The sequence below is a fragment of the Limulus polyphemus genome, unplaced genomic scaffold (genome assembly GCF_000517525.1).
Source record: "Limulus polyphemus unplaced genomic scaffold, Limulus_polyphemus-2.1.2 Scaffold2567, whole genome shotgun sequence".
NCBI classification, from domain to species: Eukaryota; Metazoa; Arthropoda; class Merostomata; order Xiphosura; family Limulidae; genus Limulus; species Limulus polyphemus.
Window position 1 is genome coordinate 2,222 of NW_013668177.1, and position 22,722 is coordinate 24,943.

At 32.7% G+C, this 22,722-nt stretch overlaps 1 protein-coding gene across 1 annotated transcript in view; it reads left to right on the plus strand.

Moving 5' to 3' along the window:
• The first annotated feature begins 894 nt into the window (after positions 1-894).
• Positions 895-22,722, plus strand: part of LOC106467321 (serine-protein kinase ATM-like) — a 158,523-nt gene continuing 136,695 nt past the window's right edge. Inside the window, exons 1-10 of the mRNA XM_022395484.1 lie at positions 895-938; positions 3,499-3,578; positions 9,145-9,303; positions 9,530-9,659; positions 10,097-10,261; positions 15,896-16,061; positions 18,281-18,443; positions 18,897-19,078; positions 20,045-20,263; positions 20,566-20,673. Of these exons, the coding sequence (XP_022251192.1) occupies positions 3,513-3,578; positions 9,145-9,303; positions 9,530-9,659; positions 10,097-10,261; positions 15,896-16,061; positions 18,281-18,443; positions 18,897-19,078; positions 20,045-20,263; positions 20,566-20,673 (1,358 nt within the window). The 5' untranslated portion in view covers positions 895-938; positions 3,499-3,512. The remainder of the gene's footprint in view (positions 939-3,498; positions 3,579-9,144; positions 9,304-9,529; positions 9,660-10,096; positions 10,262-15,895; positions 16,062-18,280; positions 18,444-18,896; positions 19,079-20,044; positions 20,264-20,565; positions 20,674-22,722) is intronic.

Sequence of the window (22,722 nt, forward strand, 5' to 3'; positions counted from 1 at the left end):
GGTTATCTTTTGGTTGGTATTTTCATAATCTGTCATTGACAAGTTAGTTGAACCGCAGATAGAACGATTCAGAGCATGTTGAGAAATACACATGGATCAAGAAGCGAACTTCAATAATTATTTATTTGCGGAATTGCGGAAAGTGCGAAGGTAGGTTAAAACATTAACTTCCTCATACCATTGGCAATCCGATGGTTTGGATTAATGAGATATACCGAGTGTCAAGCATATTTTGCAATGTTTGTGAATTCTGGTTTAAATGAGTGTGATTAACACCTGCCATACATCATAATACCATATACAGGAACAAAGTAATAGTTTACTGGATGTTCGCCAAACCCATTGACGACTGAATGTGATATATGGTCCATTTCATAGAGCAGTTGTGACATAGTGTATGAAACATCGATACTGTGTCAATCTGACAAAGACAGATAAGGAAACATTTTATATGTGCAATAAAAAATTTATATATCACAAAAATTATGTTGCATATCACATAATAAATAATACACAATGTTGATAAATTTGGACTTAGTTTCTATAATTAGGTCGGGAAAAGGTCAAAATTGTACAAATACCATAGAGAAAACACATTAATCTCAGTTCGAACCAATGCATTAAGTTTTTTTAATTATTTGCTGGTAAAAATATATAACACGTGCATCATTACAGTTATAATTGTTTTATTTGCTCTGGTATATGTTGTGTCTATGTTTTAACAAATGTTGCAATTTTATTTTTTAAGTATAGAGGGCAGTAGATTTCAGCGGGACAACAAATTGCAACAGCAACAACTTTTGCCATTTGTGTTATATGATTCACAATTTACAAAATACAGCTTCTACAACTTAGTTCATAATTAACACGAACAGCCTAACAAGTAGTGGTTATTTTCGTTACAGTAGGATATATATTATAATAATAATAATATTTTGGTAAGTTAACATTGTTGTTTTTCCACCAGTTAAAGTTACCAAGCAGTAATACTCACTAATAATAGATAGAAATAGAAACAGAATATATATCGAACTGCGAATTCTATTGGAAGTAGAGGAAACTGGTATATTCTTATTAGTATTACATTTTCTGATTTACACTCTTTACTCATATTACCGACGAGACCGGATGGAGTACTAACTAATGTCAGTGTGAATATTATCCAAATAAGATACTTAAAACACTAAACTTAAACACATCATCATACATAACACTACGTTAATAATAATTTGAATAGATAATTCTGAGAGATATGGAGATTTAATCTATTGATTCTGACCAAAAGCTTGATTACATTTTTCTTACGTAAAATTGTCTACTGAATTCAAATCTGCAAGTCTTAAGTGCACCCAATGGATGAAAAGGCTTCAAATTTGACTTTGAAGTAGGGTACTGTCACATCTAAGCCAAACTTGTCTGAAAAATACCCATTTCTCTTCTAACACCAAAAACTCAAAGAAAGTCTAGGTATAATATAAACCATACTATTTTCTAAAAGGCACAATGAATAGCTTCAAAATATATCAGTGTGCAATAAAATCAGTTGGGTATTATGGTAGTGGGTGGAGGGTTAAATCTCATTTTATCATCAGAGTCAGTAGGTTAAATCACTGTGTCTATATAAGCTTGCATCACTGTCTGAGTATCACATAATTAGAGAAGTTATACTAAGATGTAATCCTAGCTGCTAATTAAATGTAAATACCCCACCAATTGTTATTGTTCTTCATGCCAGTCATGATAAAATCCATCTGTGTCTATTAATGATAAAGAAAGAAGTGTTTTGCTATTAATGTTTTAAAAACATCTTAAATATTATGAGAGAAACTGCTATTGCAACAAGGTTGGTTCAAGGTTTTTTACATGTATTAAAGAAAAATAAAGTGTGTGTCAGCTGAAACTGTGGCCACCTTGTCTGAATGAGTTTCTGAAGATTGTTATGTACAATATTAACAACACAAAATATTTATAATGAAAAATAGTTTACCTTACCCATGATACATGGTTTTCTTTTCTTTTTTTCCTCGTATCTAGTCAATTTAATGTGATTTTTACCTCTTTTTTTTTTTTGCACATAGTTTTACAAAATGTACAGTTATAAATTTTCAAGCAATTTATTAAACACAGTATAGTTGTTAGACCACTTTCAACTATAATTTTAATTGTTGAGCAATATTATTTAGGAAATTAAATAGTGAAAGGAAGCTTGGAAACTTAAAACTTTTAAAGTATTATACAAAAATGAAGTTTAGAGAAGGAGTAACTGTTTGAGTGTTGTATAAGTTTCTAACTCTCCTATTGTTACATTTAAATATTTTTCCTCTTGATCTCTGGAAGTAAGTGAATGGTGATTGAAATGATTAAGAAATACATTGTATTATTGGTAGAATTGTATGTTAATTACTGTACTAAATATTATACAGTGTATATAGTTAGTATACTGAACAATAATTATCATCTACTATATTTTTGTTACTGTTTAAAGAAATAACTAATTACTTGAGGATAAAGTACATACACTATATAATATATATATATGCAAAAATATATAAATTCTTATAAAGCAGATCATTCATCCCTATTTTGTATTTTGTTGTAAATTAATGTTGAGTTACATAGTTCTAATAACTTTTTCAAAAAATCCCCATTTAATTTTGTCAGATGTCAATGTACTTTTTATACTATGATTTTACTAGTGTTTCTTAGAGATTTATGTTTAAAAGTGTAACAGATTTAAAAGAATGACAGTGACAGAATATTGAATTGTAAAGTATTCTCCACCTTATAATATTACTTTTATCTTTCATACTGATTTGTATGTATAAAAAAATTCAAATAAGTTTTCTTCTGCCCATGATCCTTAAAAACTTCAACAAAAAATAACCAGTTTATTTTCCAGGGACACTAAAGGAGTACTGTTGTTTAACTTTTTTTAAGTCTTTGAAGAATGCTTCATTATGATAACTGGCTTATGTTTTAATGTATTTTTTTTTACATATTTAGATTTTGTGTATGAATTTGATTAGTGGTATTTGGAACCTAAGTTGTAACATTGAAGATGCTTTTTACAATACTTTTGTTATTTAAATTTAGTTAGTTTTGTGTTAACTTGATCATGAAGCTATATTTTAACTATTGGAAACATATGTCTTGTAAATGGATAAGGTTCTGTTACTCATTATTTATGAGTGGAAAGGTTGTTATCACTATGACTACTTGTGAAATTTAAGTTTCTTAATTTTTATAATTGTACATATTTAGGTATTTATAATTAATAATAATATGCTTTTAACAAAATATATATTTCTAATCTTGCAAAATTGAAAAGTGTTTTAATGTAGATACATATCAACATGATTAGTTAAAATTTGTGAAAAATGTTAATTTTGCTGCATATAACTGTAGTTAAAAACTATTGTCAAAAGTAATTGAATGTTTGTTGTAATTTTCATTAAAAATTATAAAATTATATGTGTAATGATGTTTTATTTCTTACAGGATAAAAAATTGAGATGTCTTTGCTTGAGCTTACTCATTGTATACGACTGCTGGATTCTGATAAAGCCACAGAGAGAAAGGTACAGTATGTTGTTTATGACATGAGCTATAATAATTTATAAAATGATATACTTTTTCATACTCTAGAAAGTAGTGATTATATATTTTCAAATTATTTTTAGCTGGGTATAAAACACCAAACTGAAGATTTTAAGCCTTTTTGTTCTTTAGAAATTAGTGTTTATATATATATATATATATATATATTTAAATTATTGTTTAGCTGGATATAAATCATCAAACTGAACTTCAGCATTTGAAAAACCTAAGAATGGAATTATATTAACTAAACCAGCTACATTTCATGAAAAACCCATGAATGGAATTATATTAACTAAACCAATTACATTTCTTGAAAAACTCAAGAATGAAATTATATTAACTAAACCAGCTACATTTCTTGAAAAACCCATGAATTGAATTATATTAACTAAACCAGCTACATCTCTTGAAAAACCCAATAATGAAATTATATTAACTAAACCAGCTACATCTCTTGAAAAACCCAAGAATGAAATTATATTAACTAAACCAGCTACATTTCTTGAAAAACCCATGAATTGAATTATATTAACTAAACCAGCTACATCTCTTGAAAAACCCAAGAATGAAATTATATTAACTAAACCAGCTACATTTCTTGAAAAACCCAAGAATGAAATTATATTAACTAAACCAGCTACATCTCTTGAAAAACCCAAGAATGAAATTATATTAACTAAACCAGCTACATCTCTTGAAAAACCCAAGAATGGAATTATATTAACTAAACCAATTACATTTCTTGAAAAACTCAAGAATGAAATTATATCAACTAAACCAGCTACATTTCTTGAAAAACTCAATAATGAAATTATATTAACTAAACCAGCTACATTTCTTGAAAAACCCATGAATTGAATTATATTAACTAAACCAGCTACATCTCTTGAAAAACCCAAGAATGAAATTATATTAACTAAACCAGCTACATTTCTTGAAAAACTCAAGAATGAAATTATATTAACTAAACCAGCTACATCTCTTGAAAAACTCAAGAAAGAAATTATATTAACTAAACCAGCTACATTTCTTGTAAAACTCAAGAATGAAATTATATTAACTAAACCAGCTACATCTCTTGAAAAACTCAAGAATGAAATTATATTAACTAAACCAGCTACATGTCTTGAAAAACTCAAGAATGAAATTATATTAACTAAACCAGCTACATTTCTTGAAAAACCCAAGAATGAAATTATATTAACTAAACCAGCTACATTTCTTGAAAAACCCATGAATTGAATTATATTAACTAAACCAGCTACATCTCTTGAAAAACCCAAGAATGAAATTATATTAACTAAACCAGCTACATCTCTTGAAAAACTCAAGAATGAAATTATATTAACTAAACCAGCTACATTTCTAGAAAAACCCAAGAATGGAATGATATTAACTAAACCAGCTACATCTCTTGAAAAACCCAAGAATGAAATTATATTAACTAAACCAGCTACATCTCTTGAAAAACCCAAGAATGAAATTATATTGACTAAACGAGCTACGTTTCTTGAAAACCCAAGAATGGAATTATATTAACTAAATGAGCTACATTTCTTGAATCCTTAAGGTATGAGATCAAATGGCTTTAAAGATAAAAATTGTTTTGATTAAGCTATAATAACACCATTACAAACAAACAGGGTGGAAGAAAGCCATTTTCTCTGTTGTGGTCACTTTTAATAGCTACAAAACCAAACATTAACCTATTCATTATAAGAAGAAAAAAAACATGTCAGTTAAGAGGTTTGAAAGAAGTTGAGAAATGGAACAATTTGGAAAGGCTATTAATATCAAGGCTAGAGGGAAACAAATGTTCATTGGGTCATTAGTAGGGATGCACGGGTAGTAAAATTTGGCCGAATACCAGGTCCGGGTACCTGGTCACTAAGTTTTGGCCGAGGCTGGGTGTCAACTGGGACCAGGTTATTCCCTTGGCCCCACCTCCAAAAATATCCCCCCAACAAAACAACAACAACATACACAAAAATTAGAAACAAAAACAAAATTGACATTTATTACATTTAACCGATTAATCACCAACAGAACATTCAAGTTTTACTTTCAACTTTCAATGCCTAGCCCCAACTCCTCAAACTCTAAACCTTATTGTTCTCAAAACCACCACCTTCCCCAGAAATCCACTTCTTAAGCCATGCCTGTTATTAACCCCTATTGTTCTCTGAATCCCTGACGTTCAGCGGGCGGTCAGTTTTTGTTGCTCGGAACACGTTTTTATAACTAAACCAATTATTGACTGTAACCTTCAGTACCGCATTAGTTGCCCCAAATATTAGGGCTTAGATGCCTGACTTCAACATTATTCCAGAGCCAGGTATTACCGGGTAGCCCAATACCCAGTCGGGGTCGAATATCTGGCCGGGTACCTATGCATCCCTAGTAATCAGTAATGTTACGTCTCCATTTGTTAATTAATTTTCCGTAACTTCGTTCCGACGAAACTTTAGCGACACAAGCCCTTACTTAATAAAACTGGTTTATTCTTTCCGAATATAACTTTATGATACACTTAATTTCAACATTCGCGCTAAAACAAACACTATAACGAACGAACGTTAACTTCAACAATACCCTGTGACTGCAGATCAATTACTCACTACCTACACACATTGTCACGTCACGCCGTGACCATCTTATATATACCAGACTACCCCCAATCTAGCAAATGCTAGAGCACTCCCGAAGGAACAGGATAGTTCTAGAAAACGGGTGGCATGATACTAGTCACGTGATCTCGCTGACGCAACAGTAAAAAGCTATTGATAATATAGGAACAACTCCTTTTGTACTTATTTACTGTTTCAAGCAAATTACATAGCATGCAGACAACAAGGGATCATTTGTTTCTTCAAGGTTATCCTTGTACACCCATCCTTGAGAAAAGTCAAAATTTAAACCAATCCCCAATTGTTTAGGAAATCATGAACTCATCTCTTTAAACTTTTGTAAAGTGTTTCTTCACTACAGATGAAGGTAACTCATTCTATAAGTCAGTTACCCCTTTTATAAAAATAAAACTGTCTTATCAGGATAATAGCTTCTCTTTTCCTAATCTTAAACTTGTAACCTTTCATTATGTTATTTCCATATACACCACAAAGAAATTAGAGGCCTTTATCTTACTGACCCCCTAAATTATCTTGTAAACTTCAATAAGATCACCTCATACCCTACTTTTCTTAAGAGAAACTAAGTTAAGAGATATTAACTTATCTCCACAAGATAATGCCTCCATTCTTGGAATCAACCTAGTAGTCTTCCATTAGTTCAGTATATTTTCTAAGATAAGGAGACCAAACTGTACACAGTATTCCAAGTGAGGCCATTTACCTTGCACTCAATATGGCTGTAAATACACCCTAAAATTCCATTAGCTTTACTACTAGCAACAGAGAACTGCTTCAATTGTTAGAGTGATTTATTCAACTCTATACTAAGATCTTGTGTATTAAACATGTGATACAAACTCTGCTAACTCAGTGTATTACCATGCAGGTACTATAATGAAAGGTTATTTACCCAATTTAAAGAATGGTCCATATCCTTCTGTAATGTCTTGACATCTTCAATACAGTTAGAATTATCCAAGTGTTTAATGTCATCAGCAACTCAACTAATTCTATCAATATCATTAACGTATAGAAGAAAAAGCAAAGGCCATAAAAACGCTGCTCACTGAAGCACTCCATCAGCAACAAAGATTCAGTTTGACTCAACACCATTAGTAACAATCTTTTGCATTCTCTCATCCAACCATTTTACAATCCAGTTAACTAGAATTTCCACAGCTCTTACTGATGTGATTTTCTTAGCTAATATTTTGTCTAGCAAAGCTAAGCACATAAAGTCAATATTGTTTCCTACATTTAGATAACAAGTAACATTCTTGAAAAAAAATAGCAGATTAGTAAGGTAAAATTGATAAATCCGTGTTGGCTGTGATTTGTGATATCATATTCAACTAAATGGTTTTGTAAAGCTTTTTCCATCTGATTCCCTGGAATGTATCCTACCACAAATGCAAGATCTACTGGCCTATAATATCTAGGACAATGGGGTTAACAGTATTGTAAACAGTAGTCCAATTCTCAGACACCTGTTAACCTACCAAAAGTGCAGATCAAATAGAGAGGTGACATATCTGATTTTTGACCTCCTTGAAACTAGAGAAAACCTCTGTATATTTATCTATTTTTATTCTATATTAATCTTTCTATTTAGCCCAAGGAATTAATATCTATTTGATTCAGGTCAATTCCACTGTTTCGTGTTGAGTGTCAGAAGTAACATGATATTCTTTAATCCTCACCCATGCACATGTAAATCTTAGCAAAAAGATGAGTGCAAGGAATAGAAAAATCCAAGCATTTTAATTGTGAAAGTTTCACAACTTAGATTTTTTGATGGATTTATTTGTGGAGGGTCAAATATAATAAATAACTGAATTTGTATACAAGTGCCAAGATTTAGGATGTGTATAGAATATATAGTTTTGTATTGATATGAAAATAGATACTCTTTTTTTTTTTTGGTGTTTGCTTATGTCAAACCTGAGAAAATTATAATTAGATACAGGGAGTTAAGCTACTTCAGGGGCTTAAGGAACTTCAAAATGAGATGTCATATATAGAAATTCTTTGTTGGGGTATGGTAGAGCATCTTATTGGTCACAGTGGTTAAATACGCTTTAGGAGAGAATTTTTTATTAAGGAGCTGGTGTCTAGGATACATCTACAGGGGTGTTCTTTCAAGATTTTAGAAAGAAGAAATGGATAATTGTATTTGGTGACAGATATTGTGAAGTTGCAGTATGTCTTTAAATATGGCCTTATGATTGAGCTGTTATTTAAATTATTTAAAACCCTTCCTAAATAAATATATGGATGTGAAGGGTTACATCTTGTTAAATTGGGATGCTCCAAGTGCTTGATTTTTGTAGGTGGAGGTGTGACTTTAGTGCCAGATTATCTTGAATTCTTTAAAGGTCTCACAAGATTGCAGAGCATTGACTTTTTTGCTCGACATTTTAGTAATGGAGTTGAAAAGATGCTGTTTTACATCTTGTTCTTAGTAATGAGGAAGATGGTTAAAAATTCTGTGCAGGAGCAAAGATATGTAAATAATTATAAAACAGTTATTTTTTATTTTATTTTTGAAACCATACATAAGAATCTAATATGTGTATAAAGTTTTTGAGTTTCAAAATTTTGTCTTTAAATTGTAGGTGAAGAAGATAATTACCAAAATTTTATTATTGCTTATGAAAAAAAAAGCCAAAATCCATTTAATAAAAAATTTGGAAACTTTTATAGGATAAAGCTCCTAGTCCTAAACCTAAAACTGTGAAAAAGGTGGTAGGTATTATTAACAGTATATTTAAAAAGTTAATAAAAAATGGAGATTCCTAATGATTATTAATTGTCACATGAAAAAATATGAGAGTGCTTATGTAAGTATTCACAGGTAATATTCTATAATGTAAACTGTGAAAAATGTAATAAAAACTTTTAATTTTCTCTTTAGAAACAAATTGATGTGCTTCAATGTCAGCTTGTTAAACCAGTTGTAATACAGACTCTTGACAAAAACACAGACTTGAAACAAGGTAGTGAAAGGCATCAACGGAGTAATTTAGTGACATGGGACACAGTATTTAAAGGAGTGAAGAATTTCATCTTGACAGTAAGTTAGAAATTCTATATTTATAACTGAAACTTCTATAGAATATGTGATATCCTGAATGACTGTGTTTATGTAATGCATATTTACTGAGATTTTTTAGATATTCTAAATCACCAAAAAACTGGTAAATTTTTTTAAAAAAGAAACTAATTGTAATTGATAAACATGGTTTTATGTTATTGGTGTTGGGAAAATCTTACAATTTTTTTTTTCTCATATCACTCAGGAAGCAGGTAGGCTTCGAAGTAAAGATTCGGGAACTGGTAAACAATCTTCAACAGTACTTGCTAACCGAAAGAAAGAAAAACAGATGTATTCGCAACTTTTTAAGTTTGTTGTTAGACAAGCAAATCAAAGTAAGAAATATTTACATTTATATATCAACAACTCTACCATTCTGAATTCATTAACTGAAAATTTTTCATTTTAGTTCATATTCCACCTACTATATTTTCTGTTTGTAATGTACTGGTGAAACAAAGAAGCTATTACAACTGCAGTTGTTCTTAATGGTCAAAATGATATTTCTTGTTTTACACTCCAAAAGTAGTATACAATTATGATTTAGATAAAGATTTATGTCATTTTTTTTAAAGATAAAATCAGCTTTATGTAAAGAGCACTTATTAATGTGAACAATTGGTAGTGAGTAAGTTAAAAGGACTAAAGGATTTTGTCAAAAGATTGTTAGTTAGTTTTCTGTAATTCTGTTGGCAGTTTATAACTATTTACACATTTTCACTTGTGACATCAAAAAGCTTTGTACATGGTAAAACTATGTTTTTATTTTTAGGAGGCCCAAGACTACGAGCATCTGAGTTATTGAATCACATCTCAGTGGTATTGAATGATTCCTTCACCTTATCAGCATTTGGCTTTGATTACACTACAGTTCTTCTAAGAGAAGTACTATCCATTCATCAATATCTTAATGATGTCAGCTCTGTGGTGATTTTAGGTATGCTACTGGACTTGCGTTTTAGTGAGGGACCAAATAAATTTACATGCAGTACTCTGTTTTTCATTTAGCTTATAAGATACTAACTGAAGTACCTGTCTCCTGGGTGGAAGTTATGTAAATGCATTATTAGTGAAAGGTTATCTTAGGTCATGAAAAGTTGCTTCCCTTATATGTAATTGTAAAAACTGCAGAAACACCCATAAAAACTGCTAAACACGAAATGTGAAACTGAAATTTCAATAAGGTACTTACCTCCACTCACAAGACTAGCTATTCTCGTTCAGTGCTGCCCTCTATATTCGAACATTTTCTTTACACATGCCATAAGCCTTGCACTCTGTTGGAATTAGTACATTCCAACATGTGTATCATGCAAATCATCATGTGTTATCTATTATCCAATACTAGCATGTGACTCCCTCTACACTCTACTGAACCTTCACTTCTTATTTGGCAGCTTTCAAATATGGAAATTTTCTTTTGTGCTTCCTCAGTCACATATTTTTAGATTTTGTTTGAAGGGGTTCTATTTTTATTGGTTATACATTACCACATTCTCCCAATTTATTATTGTTGCTTTTCTTCACTAGACAATTTTGTGCAATTTTTATGAGTTATGAATTCCAAAGTCAACGTTACCACTTCGGGGTTACACCAACAAACAATTTTCTGTCTCAGGTGCAGGCGACTCGACTGTGGATCATTTTGATTTTGTTTGTTAGGAGATTGAACACTACTTGGGTCATACTTTGTTCTCTGCTACTTCCCGAGCTTCTTCAGAGTCTGCTGACATTATTCAACATGAAGACAATTTTGATTGTCTTCGTTCCTCCTCCCGAGTTTGCCATTCCTTCCCAGTTCCAGCCTGATGATACACCTAGGCCTTCCTTGGCTTTCACTGATTTTTTATCTCAGGTTTGTGATGTTTTGTCTTTTTCCCCTATTTCTTAGTTCCTTCGTCCTTATTTGTTGCATGAGCATTCTTCTCAATCATTTTTGGTATTTCCTTCCTCTTCTGATACTTGGGTCCATGCGGATCACTTTCTCTCCCAGTTAGGTTAAAGGATCAGTATACTGCTTCCCCCAAGAGCCTCTGATCAATACATCGTTGCTTATCATCAGGCGGAATATCCGGTTTTGGATCATCAGTTGTTGAGTTCCATGTTTCCTCTTTGGGGTGGCTCCAGAATCTAATGTTAGACTCACACATGCCCAATATTCTCACTTTCGTCTTACCCTTACTACCCTTCTCTGTTATCTGTCTTGTATACACCTCCTCTTGGAGGCTGTCCACGGAAATCCAGAGGGATTTTATGCCGATACCCTTCACCTTCTCTCTTCCACTTTGGCCTGTATTTCTTCCTCGGCTATTTTGTTACATACATGGTTTCTTTGTTGTTGGAACCTTATCTGTAGGGACTCCATTCTGGCTTGTGTTAATTTACCCTCCACTTATCTCAGGTATTTATGTCTTGCTCCTTTTCTTCGACATTAAATCTTTGATACCGTCCCTGACGATATCAAGCCGCAGGTAACATCCGCCTGACAACAGTCCACTCTTTCAACCTTTGTCTCAACCAGAGCCTTCCTTGCCACCTATTCCCTTTTCCTGTTCTTTGTCCTCCCATCATTTACCTGTTCCTTCAAATCCAGATACTTCTTTTCGTTGAGGTCATCGCCAACATGTCATCCATTGTCAACAGAACCAGTGACTATCCGGTGGGTTCAGGGTCTGTGGGAGTTCATTTGTTGGATTTTCTTCTTCACAGGCTCCCCTTTGTCGAAGATCAATGGGTGACAAAGATTCTTTCAGAGGGACACGTTCTCACATTTCTTTCCCACCTCCCATTCCTCCTCACCTCATTTTCTTTCCTCCTCCTAAAGATCCCGTAACTTGCCAGCGTCTGTCAGAGGCGGTTCAGGATTTGCTTTTGCAGTGGATTATCGATCGGTTCAACATTCCTTGGAGGGGTTTTACTCCCATCTTTTCATGGTCCCCAAAAAACCGGGGATTAGCGACCGGTCATTGATTTATTATGCCTCAACCACTTCATCACACTCCCTAAATTCACTATGGAGTCCTTTCTTACCCAGAGATTGATGTGTTTCCCATAATTGTGGATGATAAAAATCAATGTTTCCAATGCCTATCTTCACATCCCGATAGCCCTTCAATCCCATCTATATCTTCGGTTTGTTCATCTCGGGGTAGTTTACCAATTTCAGGTTCTTCTCTTCAGACTTGCCTCGGCTCCATATATGTTTTGTTGCGTCGTTTGGGCAGTTGCTCATCATATTCATACTTTGGGGTTGCGGTTTCATCATTACATGGAAGACTGGATACTTCTAGCTCACTCCGAGCAGGAGTCGACCAATCACATTTACCAACTCTTTTCTGTGGCAGCTCGAGTGGGCTGGTTGATTGGAGAAGTCGGTCCTTCAACCCACCCAGCTCTCCCTTCTCCTTTATGCCTCAGTTCTATGGAACTTTTAGTTCACCATGCCCTCTCAGCTCATTTACTTACTACTCGAGAGGTTCTATTGCTTTTGGGGATGTGGTCTTCCATAAATGCTTTGGCCCCCCTCAGTCATGCCCATATGAGATCCCTGCAGTGAACACTTCCTCCTTCCCTGAGAGTCAATCTGATTTGGTGGATCAACAAAGCCCATACGTCGGAGGGTGTGCCACTTCCACCCCCTCGTCCGGATGTCCATCTGTTTACGTATGCTTCCCTTCAGGAATGGGGGGCTTGGGTTGATCACCATGAAGCTTCAGGCTATTCGTCTGCAGACCAACTTGTCTCACATATTAAAGTTCTCAAACTTCTGGTGAATCGTTGGGAATTATCTCACTTCCTTTCTGTTGCCCATCACCATGTGGTGATTATTCATTCTGACAACTGTATGGTGGTGGCTCATATTAACCACCAAGGGGGTACCCATTCCAGAGATCTTTGTTTCTGGACCTTGGATCTTCTATTCTGGGCCCAGGCACATCACATTTGTCTTCTTACATGTCATATCCTGAGTGCTTTCAATCTAGTAGCAGATTGTATTTCATGGTCAAACCAACTCTATCCCATGGAGTGGTCATTAGATCCAATCGTTTTCAGAGACCTTTGCCCCCTATGGGGTTCTCCACAATTGGATGCACTTGCCACAGGCCTCATAACAAAGTTGCCCCTCTTTTGGTCACCTGTCCCCCACACTGAGGCTCTGGCTGTTGATGCCTTCAGCCAGGATTGGTCTCACAAATACTTTTATGTATAACCTCCCACCCATTTGCTCGAGTACTCTTGATTGTACCCCATTGGCCAACACAACCCTGGTTTCTGAGGCTCCAGTGTCTGCTCCTCTCACCTCTCTTCCATTGTTTCCCTCCCTTCTGCATCAATCTTGATCCTCTGCTTTTCATCCCATTCTCTCCATCCTATGTCTTCATGCTTGGCTTTGGTCTGGCCCTTGGCGAAGAGATCCGGCTACACGTGTTGAGTTGCCTCCCTGTTAGCGACTTCCTATCGTCCATCTTCCATGGAATTTTACCAGTGCAAGTGGAAGGTCTTCTGTTATTGGTCTGCTGGCAGGAGATTTCCTGCTGTCAAGCCTTCAGTGATTTGGGTGACAGAATTTCTCACCTAGCTCTTCAACTGTGGGTCTTCGATCTCTTTGATTTCTGGATATAAGGCAGCCCTTTTCCATACCTTCCATTTCTCCAGATACCATACATTTTTACTTCCCCTGTTCTCACTATGCTCATGCATGTCCTTCTGGGACATTAACGTGGTCCTCCATGCATTGACTGTCACTCCATTCAACCACTTTTTTTGTGTTTCTTGTTTCATTTGTCCCTTAAGACATACTTCCTTGTCTTTTTGGCCTGTGAATGTCGCTGATCTGATTTAGTTGCCTTTATCCTGATCGTTCCTTTCTCTCCAAGATCGGGGTGGCTCGAGAAGGTTGTTCCTCCTTTTCTCGTATTTCTATACCTTCTATCTCCCATCTTTACTCTCATCTGGACCCTGATAGACTGCTGTGTTCTGTTAGGCCACTATGGTGCTATATTGTCTGTACAGCTTCCCTCCAGGGTATGCACAACCATTTTTTCATTCCCTGGCAATCCTTTTTCATATGTGATCTTTCCTTTTCTACCCTTACGAATTGGGTTCTCCTTCTGGTCTGTTTGACCTACTCCTCTTTACCTTCTTCCCCCCGTACCTTGTTCCATGTGTTTTCACATCAAATTTGTCATCTTCCATTTTCCCTCACTTCCTGTCTTCGTCGTCTGTTGGAGGAGATTCTCCAAGCTAGCATGTGGACCATGCCCAGTATAAATCGTCTCCCATTATCTTCATCACATCACACTTTACTCCACGTCTGGGTTTCATCTTTCACCTGTGGCCATGCTCCAGACTTTTGTGCAACTTTAACTGGTAAGTTTTATTCCTTTTCCTCTTTTTCAGGGGCCCTTCTTTATTCCCACTTTTTCACTGCTCTGTGGGGAGTGGTTCTAACCAGGTATTCTTTCACTTAAAATATGCACTGTAAGCCATGTTGACTTACACTCTCTTGTCCATGGCTCCACACGGTCACCATAGAGATGGGGTGTTCCACAAGATCGCTGGAAGGTTATCTACCTCATGATAGAGTAAAAGAGTGGCCCAACAGTTGGTGGTGAGTAGAGATGAATAGCTGCCTTTCTTCTTGTCTTTCACTCACTGCTAAATTAGGGATGGCTAGTGCAGATAGCTCTTGTGTAGCTTTGTGCAAAATTCATAACAAACCAAACCATAGTGAATTATACTGCTGGATATTGTATGTTTATATGGTTTATAATTTTATGTTGTCAGCATGGCATAGCCAAATCCTTTGTCTTAAAATAGCTGTTTTGAATGCATTATCTTTCAAAAGTTCCATGCATAGGATACTGATTACTGGTGATTGGTGTGAATCCATGGCTTGATCTTCTTGTTGATTGTATATGCTGTCATGTTTGAAGTAAGCTGTGTTGAATCTTATAAATGCATAGATGTAATCATATCATGGCTACCACAATCACTCAATTTCAGTTAGACATGCATCTGTGAAATCAGCTTAACTGATTCATTGGGCCACCATAATCCTTTGCTGACTTTTGTAAGCCAGTCAGACCATACTTCATAACAAATGGACTATGGTCAAACAAGATAAATTTCAACATTTTTTGAAGTCAGTACTGTTCCATTTCCAGGAAAAAGTAAATGGCCAGTCCATATAATATATATATATATACATTTATCTGAATCATATATTATGCTTAGAATGTGTAATAGTAAGGAAAGATTTGTACCTTTAAAAAAATATTTTGAATTCTAAAGAATTGTAATTGTAATGTTATTCATTTTTTATCATTTCTACAGTAGCACAGGGTTCAGGAATCCCATTATGACTCTTAAGTCCAATTTAAACTTTAGTTTTTTCTTGTAATTCTACACTCACCTTATGTAGTTTATGCATATACTTCTAATAAGCTGTAATGTTTTTTTTTGGAAATAATTGTATGTTTCATTAAATTAGCATTTTAGGAAAAAAAAATTGTTTTATATTTTGTTATTTTGCAAATTAACTTATACTGTACTTTTCATTTTTTACTAGATTTCATTAAATTATATTGCCGCTTAACTCTGAATCCTCCTAACGGTTGGGATAGAAGTCTACTAACTCAAGTATTGCATCGCCTCATCATTGTGGCAACAACAAAATCCAACCTTAAATCCAGAACTCTGTTAACATTTTTCAGTGAGGCTTTCAAGAACATAAGGTATGAATATCAAATAATTTTAATACATTTGTTTATGTGGAAATATTTTTGTCCATCAGGATGACCAACACTGGATTCACTGAATTAAATATGGCTGTAAAAACTGTTGGAATAACTTACAAATAAGTAAAAGTCTTGTTAGTAATATTTTATCTGTGGCAAATAGTTTTATTACAGTCTTTTGTAATAGGTTTTATTGATATTTTTAAGTAGTCATTTTAAAAACATATTTTATATGTTTTAGATAGTTCTAGGCACTTTTCCACTTCATTGTTTATCATACTTCTCAACATCTGAATTATTGAATAGTACTTGATCTTGTTTCATTGGACAGTACTAACATATGCTGAAATAATAAATCATAGAGAATATTTTATGAAACAGCTATTTATTAGATAGAGCAATGGTTCTCAAATTTTTTTGTCTGAGGCTCCTTTGATGTGAAAATAAAAAAGTTTGAGGCCCCCTACCTCTAAAAATGGCTTAAAATGTTCCCCTACTACTTTAGCATGGTGATTGAAAAACAGTGCTATAGTAAAAACAATAATTAATTCAAATAATTTTTATCGGCTTACTTTTTAATTAAAATTTATTCAAGATCTTTGTTTTCAGCCAATTTTTTGGCAGTCCCCCCCAGAAAAAGCTTCACAGCCGAAATGGGGGCTGCAGCTCCCACTTTAGGAAACACTGATATAGAGAACAGCTTAATTTGTGAAAAAAATTATAAAGGGTATAGTATGCATGCACAATATATTAACCCTTTCATTATTTTAATTTAGAAGAATAAGACATAAGAAAATATTTACATGTATGTAATACACAAGGTCACTTATACTTTTTGGAAGTTATGATTAAGTACCGAAGACCATTTTGTCCCTACAAACATGCTCTGTTTGCTTTTTTTACAATATGACCCTGATGCTTTCCATGAGACTAGGCTTCTTTAGAGAACAGCCATATCAATGTTCCCTCCTAATTCCTCTTCTTGTGATGTTTTTTCTTAAGTTGACTTATTTCTAAGTGTTCATTGAACTCTGCCTCACAAAAAGTGATGTTTCAGTCTGTTATCATTAAATTTGATGCCCATTTTTCTAAGTTTTTGTAAACAACTTTTGTAAGACAAACTGATGTAATATTTTATTCTATTTGAAAGTTAATAATGTTTTTTAAAATGTTTTTATATTGACAAAAGAATACCTCCTAAACTTTCCCACATATGTATTTTACAGATCATATGAGTTAAAAAGTTGTTTGAACCAGATTTTGGCATTCTTTCAGAATTTATTGATAAACTTAGTGCTGAAAGCTTTGTGTATGTATAAAGTACATTATTCTAGTATATTTAGTGCAAAATAACATGTAAATATGCTTAGAAATATTATTCTTTAAATACAATTTTTACTAAGGTATTGCATTTTGAGATGACTGATATAATTACTGAAGCTGATAGTGTAACGCAAACCAAAGGCACAAAAGTCTATTGGAACTGCATCAGTAGACTTAACAGGTATGTGGCCATATGAAATTGTTGTGACTCCATTTTCTTTGGCCATTCTGGCCAATAAAATTACCATAGACTTTGAGGTGTGGTTGGAAGTATGTTCATGCCTCTGTCATCTTTAAATTCAGGTTTATTTCTTTGTGAATGGTTAAGGAATTTGGCTAGCTTCATCACATTGAATTATTCTCTTTGTAACCATAACTTTCATTCTGCTGGTGAGGGTGTAGATTTTGATTGTTTTGAGATGTGGTTATGGAGCTTTTTTTGTATTAAATGCTTTGCTACCCAAGTTTTATGCTTTTGTTGAAAATATTGAAAATGCTCTGCTCTTATGTAGGAATATTTTTTTCTCAGAAAAAGCAATCACCTAGCCTTCTAGCCAACAACCAATACACACAAGTACAGCAGAATATAAACTTCTAAGTGTCACTGTTCTAAGTACATGGTATTTTATTTTTGTTAAATAAATACATTGTTCATATATGTTCCCATGTATAAGGTACCATCTGTGAGTTTGGAAAATCAAAGAATTAGAAAACTGTTTATAAATTAATAAGTGTAGTATCAAGTTAGCACTGCTTATAAGTTTTACCTCTGCAGGTTCATAATCTTATGTGTGAAACATTTTCTGTGCTTAGTTTATATGTCATTTATAACAAAAGCCTGCTTGTATTTTTATTACCCATCTAAGTGAGTAAATGCATTACTTATGTTTTAGAAATGAAAAATCTAGTGGACACCATGAGGGGCTTCTAGAAGCCTTGATTGCCTTTTGCAAACACATAGCTCTGGATTGCCGTACCCAACTATGTAAACTAGGAGAGCTAATATTCATGCCATTTCTATATCTTTGGAGTGCCAAGCCATCAGTCAAAACAAAAGTAAGTTTGGAAAATCACTAAACATATGCTGATGACAGTAAACAAAGGTGTTTAAGTAATTGTGTGGTAATGTAAGACAACTAAAAAACATGTACACTTAATACTAAAGTACTATTTATGTGTAAAAACTGCTTTGCGTAAATCATGAAAATGTTTACATCTTGAAGTAGTTCCTAATTCTGCAATGGAAACGGGTATAATGCATACTCTTGATAAGCTTTTTGATCTTTCATTTATATTTTAATAGAAATTTTAAATCACTGAGGTTTGTATAGGCAATAAAATCCACACAAAAAACCCAGCTATTATACTACATGGTGTTTCACCTGTATCATTATATCTTAAGCCTGTTTTTAGAATCTGAATCTCTCCTTTAAATTTTTGTTGCAATTGTGAGCTTTTAGTAAAGAAATACATATATATGTTCATGTTTATATATTTTTTATGTTTTAGGAAAAGTTATTAGAGTTTTGGAAACTACAGTTGGGGCTCCATCATCCTCAAGGGGTCAGTGATGAGGGAAATGGTGCATTTGCTTGTAACTGGGAGGTTTGGAAAAGTAATCTGAAAAAACTATATAATGTTCTGATTGGTGAACTTCAACAAGCATGTGGAAGAAATAAATACTCTTCCAGGTAACTGTTCTGTTTGAATATTAACCAATTTATAATAGTTGAAATATAACTCATCTTTTAAGGCCTAAGGTTTAATTATTTGTATATTTGAATAAAAGATTTAAAACAACAGTTGTCAAGCTGAAAATTACTAATAAAACCTAGAAAACAGAAAGAAAATTTTAAAGTTAAAAAATCGTTTTTCATTGATAACTTTGATAGCAAAAATGATAAATAGTGTTACTTATTAATTTAACAATTCATTAAACATGGAATGCTTCTATAAAAAGATTTTAAATAGGTTTTAATTGTGATAAGTTCTAGAAAATAGATATACCCCTTCACAGCTTAATTGTGGAAGGTTTAATTATATCTGATCCTTATATTTGGTATATTATGAACTAAAGATGGTTGCATGTGTACGAGATTCCAAATTGTGAAACGAGAATCCAGAACACACAATGTTGCTTTTAATCTTTAATCTTGTCATCAAATGAGTTTCTAAATATGCTTATACAACATTCTAATAGATTTTGAAAGTAACTGTTGTGAGTTACCTAACTAATTTAAAAATGTATTTCCTGTTGATCAAGAAGAAGAAACATGTTTGATGACAAGATGAGATCTCAGTTTTAGGCTTTACTATCACTAATTAATATAGTTAGTTCCATGATACAGAATTTCTTATGTTGGAAATTTATTTTCTGTAAAAAGAAGCTGGACAGTTTCAATGTAATAGTATGTGTATAAACCAAAACTACAAAAAATTTTAAATTTTATTAAAAAACCAACAACTCAAAAGTATATGATAATTTCTGTGATGAAATTTCAGTTTTCATTGCCATTAAGATGAAACTAACGTTTGTTTTTCATTCGTGATATAGCTGACCAATGAATATTTCTCAATGTTAGAGGAATAGTAAGTTGCAGATGTAATTTGTTGTGTAAAAATAAATCTTCATTATCATGATTTTTCTTTGTTATTAGCAAAGAACTATTTTTGAAACCATCACTTATTGAGGTTTTAGTAGAAGTCTGCCATCATGTATTTAAGGAAGATGACTGTATTGAAGTAACACAGCTGTCCATCATGGATCCCAACCAAGTAACAGCCACTGCAACCAAGAAACGCAGACTTGAGGTTGGAATGCAAATTTTTAATGATTCTTTGCATGCTTTGTCATCATCAGTGGAAGCAATTCCTTGGTGAGTTGTTGCTCTAACTTGAAAAGTATATTATTTTATCCAGATCATTGGAAAAAGTACTTTAAAGCTGGTATAACAAATGTTGTTCTGTTCATCATTGAAAGTAATAAATTGATTAGTATGTGAAGTATTGTGAAAAATGAAACTAATGTTTTTTATAGGCATATTACAAATGTTACTTTTCATAATTATATTTACTAAAAAATCAAACCTTGTGGTAATGATAAGATGAGAAATTATTAGCTATATTGTTTGATTTAGGTTTGCAGTATTTGAGATTAATTGACAATAATGTCTTCTAGGCTACAGTTGTTAGCAGCATTATTGTCAAAGTATCCTGAAATTGTTCAGCCTGACGACTTATTTTCCCTTCTTGATCTCCTGCTACAGATTTATCACTCCTGTAAACAGTAAGTTGAGATGGATTGTGCATATAAAACTCTGTTGGTAAACTGACTTTTTTAAGTATAATATAGTATTTTCACTTTTATCATAAATTATTTTAAAATAAATTGTTTTTTTAAGGACGGATGATGATCATTTGTAAAAACAAAATAGGAAATTTATATGTTATGAACCATCTTATGTTGCACATATATGCCAGGAATATTGCAGTTCATATAACCTACTCATATTTTATAATAAGTTAAGAACTGTTTGAGGTATGTTAGAATTCATGGAACAAAATAAGTTAAATTTGACTCAGTTTTACAGATTATGGTAAAAATGCACTAAAACTAAATAATGAACCATCATTAGAAAACAGATGAGTCACAATGAATCACTAAAATTACTATCTGTCTCTTTACTTAAAGGAAACTATCAAACTTTAACATAATGCCATTTCTTTTAAAATACTTTTTCAAGCTGTTGTGTAGATTAAAATAAAATTTGTGTACAACTGCAATTTCTCTAAGTCCTGCACTTGCATCTTTTCAAAATGTACATTGTTGATATCATGACTTAAACACATTCTTTTACTCAGATTCCAACTCTAGTTCTCTAGCATTTGCAGTGTTGTGGTTCTCTCCTTTAATTAAGTCATATAGTATATTTGCATATTTAACAAACACCAAGTGTTTGATGTATCTTCAAAAAGAAAATGTCTAATTGATTATAGCAGGTTGTAATGTGCCACAGAAGGAGAGTTTGATAAAATAAAAAAAGATGAAAAATTACAACAATCTGATAGTTTGGTAACTTAGCTAACCTTACTTTTAGTATTTATATCTAGGCTGTTATCTTATGGGTGAAAATTAACAAGTCTTCACAAGGCTGTGTTTTTATTTAAGCTCAGCATGTGTAATTGGTTAGCAGTTGGTGTGGAATTTGTCAAATTAGTGAAGTATAATTAAACATGCAATTATTTTATGAGTAATGCTAATATAAGTTTTAGTATATCTATAGCAAATATTATTAACATTATTCTAAAACAAGGCTACTTGGAAAAGCATTAAAAGTCTAATATTTGATAGTGTGCAACAATAACAACATTAAATTCTAATCTGCATGACATTTCAATACAAAGACTAGTAAATGTTTTTCTTATAAGTGATTCCTTTGATAAATCTAGAAATATTCTTTTGCTTTAATTTAAAGCATTAGGAATCAATCATTCCTATTAACTCTTTCAGCACAGGCTCAGTCCCTAGGACCGACCTTGAAGTCATTTTGTGCTTGTTATAGTTTTCATGCTATAACTTTTAAATTAGTTAGTGAATGTTAACAAAATTTGGTAGATTATCAGTAAACATTACAATGCTTTCATATGCAAAATATCAAATTATTTTATTAAGTCTTAAGGTTTGTAAAGCAATGTTTTTCTCATGCCTTTTTTTTCATTTCACATGTTGCCTATCCAACATGCAAGGTAATTTTCATTTTAAGATTAAAAATACTTTTATACATCAGAAAATTTTCAAATTTCACATGTGAAATTTTATGATGTCCAGATAGTTATCAAATGTTTCTTAAGAAAAAATTTATATTTTATGTTATTTTCAGTAACGATTCTCTGTACAGGTTTGGTAGATTTGACCAATCTCTTAACCACGTTAAAAAAATTAGGAAATAAATATAAATTATGCCTTTTTCCTTCTAGAATGAACACAGATTATAACACAAAAACATAAATGTTTAGACTAAATAGCTTAAATCTCATAATGTTATACATTTATATATATTTATTATTTGTATTATATTGATCTTTCAGCCATGCCTGGCTAACAATACAGAAATTACAATGATGCAGCACATGTGCACTCAAGTTATTGTATCCAGTAATATAAAACTTACCTTTAGTCTTTACGAAATGACCTGTCTTGGCCGTGTTTTAGTAGACTAGTATTTTGTAAAATACGTACTATATTACTACTTATTATTACATTATATAATGTATATAAGTATTATTTGTATTATTTAGTTAATTAAGTTAACTTTAAACTTTTAACTTTTACTTT